We start from the raw sequence: 6369 nt of genomic DNA, 5'->3' as shown, positions 1-6369 counted from the left end.
TGCCTGCTTGTGAGTGTGTGTGTTTGTGTGTGTGTGTGTGTGTGAACTGATACCAGGCTCATGATGGTCATTGACAAGAAAGGGCATTAAACTTGGCAAAAGGGACCGCAAAGAATGGCAGATTGTTATTCTTTATATAAATTAAAATAAAAGTCTTCTTTTATTATTGCTTCTCTTAAAAGAAATGAGAGAAAAATCCATCAGTTTCTTTTGTTTTCGTTTGTGACTAATTTTCTCTAAAAAAGAATTTACTTTTAGCAAGACAAAACTTCTGAATTCATTTTCTCAGTCTGTCAGTTTGCACGCACACACACACACACACACACACACACACACACAGTCAAATGCATTCATAAATGTATATATATAGTCAGGAGTGGTACTTTCACCACGATATGTTTCTTAGAGCGCTGCATGGGTTTGGACAAACATTAGGTATTGGTAATATTACTGGACAAAAATATATCGTTATTGGTGTCCACCAAAGTTTCCAGCACTAGCTACAAGAAATGAGATTGAATGCATTTGCTCGTTTTTATTTGTATTTATTTTTTAAAAAGTTTCTTACATTATATCCGTGCTTTTTAAAGGTTATATCTCAATTTTTCAAAAGTAAACACAAAAAGGATGACACTTAATGCCCCCACCCTATTTAGAACGTTAGCGTTCCATTACGTAAAAAATGCAGTACTACGTCATGATGCACCGCTTATAAATAATCTGTTTGATAAGGGAGAAGCAAACACAAACGATTCGTGAGTGCATCGTACGTGTTGTAAGAGCAAGTGAAGCTGAAAGACATTGACAGTGAAGATAAGGCCTCCCCTTCAAAATGTATACTTCACTTAGATCAAAGGTCTTAAACTAAAAAAAACGCTGGGAGATGCTAAACTACCGACCGCAAAACGTGCAGACTGGCGGGTGTCAATTGCGCTGGAATGACATTACATGGTTTTAATTTTTCTCTGATATCGGCCGGCCAGATACAGTAATTTGTTTGAGACCCCTGAATTTTTAAATAATAATTAATTTTTATAACTATGGTGGCCTATATAATGTGCCGATTTGCTTGTGAAGTTGTTCAGCTGGTTGGCATGGCATTGATTACTGCTTTTTAAGAAAGTGCATGTAGTCTCACACTGTAGAAGTCCATTGCTCAGTTGTCAGCATGCTCAGCGTGTCGCCTGTGATGTGTCCTGCACAGCAGCAGGCTACATTGCGTTTAATGGACTAATACTTCTTCAACCCATTAAATGATTCCTTTCTCTCTCCCTGCCAGTGATGGCTCCCTCTATCAATCTCTTCACCTTCCTCGTCCTGTCCCTGGTGGGGGGCAGCTCTTCATGGGACGAAGCTTCGCCTTGCGGATCCGGCTCCATCCTGACAAGGCCCTACACGGCCTTGTGTGAGCTGGATGCGGTGTGGGGCTTGGTGGTGGTGGTGGCGGCAGCGGCGGCGGCCCTCGCCTCGCTGATCCTGCTCCTGGTGGTACTGTGTCGCCTGCGGAAGATCACAGAGGCTGAGGAGCGCAGCGGGGTGGCGCCGCTACTCCTGCTGCTCGCTGCCATATTTGGGCTCTGTGGCCTCAGCCTGGGATACATCGCTGAGCACCAAGAGAGCCTCTGCTTCGCCCGGCGTGTCCTGAGGGGGGTGTTGCTTGCTATCTGCAATAGCTGCCTAGTGTTCCAGGGTCTGCGACTGCGCCGGTTGGGACAAGGTGCTCATAGCCCCAGCACAGGTCAACTGATGGGGCTGGCGGTGGCCTTGGCCGTGGTGGATCCGGAGTGGATCCTTCTAGCCACGATGTCCACGTGCCAGCCAGCCTGTGATTACCAGCCGCTGGACTTTGCGCTGGCCACCACTTATGTGCTGGTCCTGCTCCTGGCAGCACTGGTGGGGGCGGCCTGCAGTCTGTGGAGGCAGCAGCCACGGTGGAGGTGCAGGACCACGTGGCTGCTCATCACCTGCCTGGCCTCAGTCCTGCTGTGGGTGGCCTGGATCACCTTCTGCCTGTATGGCAACGCGGCGCTTGGCCTGTCCCCAACATGGGACAACCGGGTACAGGCAGTGGTGCTGCTGGCACAGGCATGGCTGCTCATACTGCTGCACGCTGCTCCTGAGGTCCACGCCACCTTACGGCCCCCGTCCCGCATGAGAGAGGCCAATTTAGAGGAGGGCCTTTCTCACCTGTAGTTTGGAGCAAACCAGGGCTTCGTGTTCAGTGACAACAACTCAGGTATGGTACTTTGTTTTCGCTTCTTTGACCTACTCTGTGACTCTGTGTGTACTTGAGAGAGAGCATAGCCCTCGCTCTTTCCTCACATGGAGCCCCTACTGGAAGTCTGTGGAACAGCAGCATATAAACAAGGCCTATTGACCTTTCCCTGTAACTCAGATCTCACTTGAGCAGAGCTTAGGTACCATGGCTGCATGTGCCCCCCCCCCCCCCCCAACAATCCCAAAAAAAAATGTGAAGTATGACTACTGCACTGCTGAAGGATGTTTACATGATCAATATCTGTCTCTCTCCTGCAGGTGTCCTCCCCAGCCCCCAGGAAACATTACATTTTAAATAAATAATATATATATATCATCATCTCTGGAAGTGGTGTGTTTTTTTAGGGTTAAAAAGTTGAGAAACATTCAATGGTCATCATCATACCATATATCAGTTGCCCAGCCACTGGTCAGTTCCTTCACTCTACTGTTACAGACTTTCATGAAAACATTTTTTAAATGTGGGTGTTTTACCTGTATGATATGCTTGCCTTTTGTACTGGACATAAAATAGAATTAAATTTTTACATTATATTACTCATACAACAGGCAGCATGGTCCTGCAGTGGTTAGCACTGTTGCCTCACACCTCTGGGACCCAGGTTCGAGTCTCCGCCTGGGTCACATGTGTGTGGAGTTTGCATGTTCTCCCCATGTCGTCGTGGGGTTTCCTCCGGGTACTCCGGTTTCCCCCCACAGCCCAAAAACATGCTGAGGCTAATTGGAGTTGGTAAATTGCCCATTGGTGTGCATGTGTGAGTGAATGGTGTGTGAGTGTGCCCTGCGATGGGCTGGTCCCACATCCTGGGTTGTTCCTTGACTCATGCCCATTGCTTCCGGGATAGGCTCCGGACCCCCCGCAACCCAGTAGGATAAGCGGTTTGGAAAATGGATGGATGGATGGATGGATGGATTACTCATACAAACACACACATCTGTAGGTTCTCAACTCTAGGTTTATATCAAACACATTAAAGCCAAACAAATGCAAAAAGTCCATGTATCGTTTGTCCTTGGGTTTTCCAGTCCAAAACGAAATCAGAAAAACTAAACAGCAGCGTTTTTTGGTTTTTCTGTCAGAAGGGGAAAAAGCGAAAAGCAGAAAACAAAAAATCAGGCTTCATATTTTATCCTAAAATGTAGAAAATATTACAAAAATACACCATTCTAAGGGTGGGTGTTTCCAAGCTTATGACTGGGACTGTTAATGTTGTAAAATTAAGATAAAGTTCACATTAGGCTGTATCTTACATCTCTGGTATCTGTTAGATCTGATTTTACTCATAGAAAAGAAACAAAAAAAGGTGATTTTACGGTTTTCCCATTTGGTTTTAAAACAGAAAAACAACAAATTTATTTTTGTATGACGCGTTATCCCAACAATACATTGTCTCAAAGCGCTTTACAGCATCCCCACCCAAAGCCCCCAGTGAGTAAGACATAGGTGACAGTGGCAAGGAAAAACTCTCTAGAAGGAAGAAACCTTGGGAGGGACCAGACTCAAAGGGGGAGCCCAACCTCCAGGGGCCGGCAGGGAGAGTCGAATAGAAGAGATGGCTAAGTGCCAAGTCACATTGTCCAAATCACAGGATTTGAGGCACAACCGGGGAGCAGGGAGGTGATGACAAGCCCGTGCCGACTCTCCTTCCAATCGCCAGGCAACCAGAAGTAATTAGGCAGCGGGTCATACATGGAAGATGGCACAGGCAGAACGCGAGCTGGATGCAAGGACGTCATGGGTACATGTCACATGTAGCAGGGTGTGCTGAAAATCTTGATAGATTGAGGTCTCCAGGCAGCACACCCCAGGAGGAGTTGGGGAAATAAAATGTGCAATTAGTCAAAGTATAGGGGAGACTATAGGCAGTGCTAACAGTTAGGTGAGTGCAATATGAAGTGCAAAGTGCAAGCTCCGGCAGATATGGCAATGGCAGCATAAGTAGGAGGGAGAGGCAAGTGGGAATGCAGGCATGGGGAGTCCCTGAAATGTCAGCACTCCAGTTCCACAAGGGATGGTGAAGCTAGAGTGACAGCGCTGACAGTTCAGTTTATCTAAAGCCAATGGCATCGAACGCCACCCAGCTCTACACCTCACACTGTAGGTCTGACTGGTGGGATCATTTCTTTCCTTTGTGGTTTTTCCGTTTAGAAACCTAGAATTAGCTTTAACATATCGGAGGCGGAGGACAGTGTACAATCTCCTAATTATGAGGGCGCTGATTGTCCTGTTATACGTGTAGAGAGTGTTTTCTCAATCTCCCGGTGGCCCCCCCTGCTCACCCAATATTTATACCGGAAACTTTTAATGGTGTGGGGCGTGAGTGGTCTGACTGGTCGGAACAATTTTATCTGGCGCCTGAGGTAAACAGGTGGGATGAGTCTCTGAAAATTAAGTTTATGTCTTTGCTGTTGTCTGGCCGTGCTAGAGAGATGTATAGTGGGATGCCGAGTGAGGCTAAAAGTAATTATGGGTTGTTAAAAGCGGCTATGGCAAGGTGTTTTGAACCTGGTGATAGTAGTGATTGGAATAGAGCTAGTTTTACCGCCCGTCGCCGCCTGCATAGCGAGACGGCAAGGGAATTTGGTAACGCCTTACGGAGATTAGCCGCTAGGGCTTATCCCACGGCTGATCGTCGGATTTGTGATCTGTAGGCAAGAGACCAGTTTATTACGCATTTTGCTACCGGTGATTTTCGGGTTAGCCTGTGTAGTGCCAAGCCTAATACGCTGGAAGATGTCATTGACCTTGCTTCTGAAATGGAGTTGCTGAGAAGTTTGGAGCAGACTTCTTTGCCACCTGACGTTAAAGTGAGGGGAGTGGTGGAGCATAAATTAGAAAGGGATGAACAAATGGAGGTGTTGTTGGGGGTGGTAGAGGAGTTAAGGCAGGAGGTAAAATCGCTTCGTACCACGGTGTCTAAGATGCAAGAGGGGATGAAAAGCTTTCCAAGTAAATATGGGGTGGTGTTGGATTTTGGTAGGAAGGAGTGTCGGGTTATGGGTCAATTATTACCTCTCCTTGTGCCAGCAGATGTGGACAAGCCTCGGGTCGTCATGGTTCCAGAAGATACTGTAATCCCCCCCCCCCCCTCGAAGTGAGGCAATCATTGCTGGTAAGGTGGAGAATACAGGTGGGGCTGCTTTTGAGGGTATGTTGGAGCCTTTGGATTCGGCATCTAGCCAGTGTAATATAATGATGGGGGGATGAGGGTAGGTACCTTGCATACGGGTATTGAGGTGAGTCGGAAAGCAGAGAATGTAGACCTGGGTGAGGATGAGGAGGATTCTGTTGTGCCCTGGACAGTCGATAGGCTTGTAACATATTTTGATTGCACCAGAAGGGGTTTGCCTCATCCGATATGACTGGTATTTATACCGCGTTGCAGAAGAATTTGTCTGTATTTAGTGCCGGAGAGGGAGATTTGGGGAGAACTCGCCTGATGTTGTATAACATTGATACTGGTGAGGCGAAGCCGGTAAAGTTGCCTCCCCGCCGTGTCCCCCTCCATTTGCAGGAGGAAGTATCTGGTCACTTAAAGCAGATGCTGGAGAATAACATCATTCAGCCCTCGAATAGCCCTTGGGCAGCGCCGGTGGTTCTGCTACGGAAGCGAGATGGTGGCCTTCGGTTTTGCGTTGATTATCGCAAATTGAATGATGTTACCCGTAAAGACACGTACCCCTTACCCCGAATTGATGATGCGTTGGGTAGTTTGAGCAAGGCTTGCTGGTTTTCTACATTGGATTTAGCCAGTGGGTACTGGCAAGTCGAGGTGGATCCAAAAGATAAGCATAAGACGGCGTTTATCACTCGTCAGGCCTTTTCCAATTTAATGTGCTGAGTTTTGGCCTGTGTAACAGTCTGAGAACTTTTCAGCATCTCATGGATTTAGAGTTGGCGAGTCTTCAGTGGACTACTTGTTTGGTGTACTTAGACGATACAATAATATTTGGCCGTACCTTTCAAGAACATCTGGACCATGTGGATGAGGTTATAACGAAATTGCGTCAGGCTAATCTGAAGGTTAAACCGGCGAACTGTAACTTGTTTGCCACAGAAGTGCAGTATTTGGGTCATATAATATCGGCTAG

At 47.0% G+C, this 6369-nt stretch overlaps 1 protein-coding gene across 1 annotated transcript; it reads left to right on the top strand.

Annotated features, from left to right (window-relative positions):
- The first annotated feature begins 929 nt into the window (after positions 1-929).
- Positions 930-2596, top strand: LOC125725233 (G-protein coupled receptor family C group 5 member B-like). Its single transcript, XM_049002001.1, has 2 exons — positions 930-2236; positions 2536-2596. Exon 1 carries the CDS (start codon positions 1282-1284, stop codon positions 2191-2193), a length of 912 nt encoding a protein of 303 aa, XP_048857958.1. The 5' UTR covers positions 930-1281; the 3' UTR covers positions 2194-2236; positions 2536-2596.
- The last annotated feature ends 3773 nt before the right edge of the window (positions 2597-6369 follow it).

This window comes from Brienomyrus brachyistius, unplaced genomic scaffold (genome assembly GCF_023856365.1).
Source record: "Brienomyrus brachyistius isolate T26 unplaced genomic scaffold, BBRACH_0.4 scaffold63, whole genome shotgun sequence".
Classification (NCBI taxonomy): Eukaryota; Metazoa; Chordata; class Actinopteri; order Osteoglossiformes; family Mormyridae; genus Brienomyrus; species Brienomyrus brachyistius.
Note: the sequence above shows the minus strand (reverse complement) of the source record. Positions and strands in the feature narration are given on the sequence as shown.

Bases quoted from the DNA above. Each gene is read 5' to 3' on its own strand.
- LOC125725233 (XM_049002001.1), top strand. From the start codon at position 1,282: ATGGCTCCCTCTATCAATCTCTTCACCTTCCTCGTCCTGTCCCTGGTG.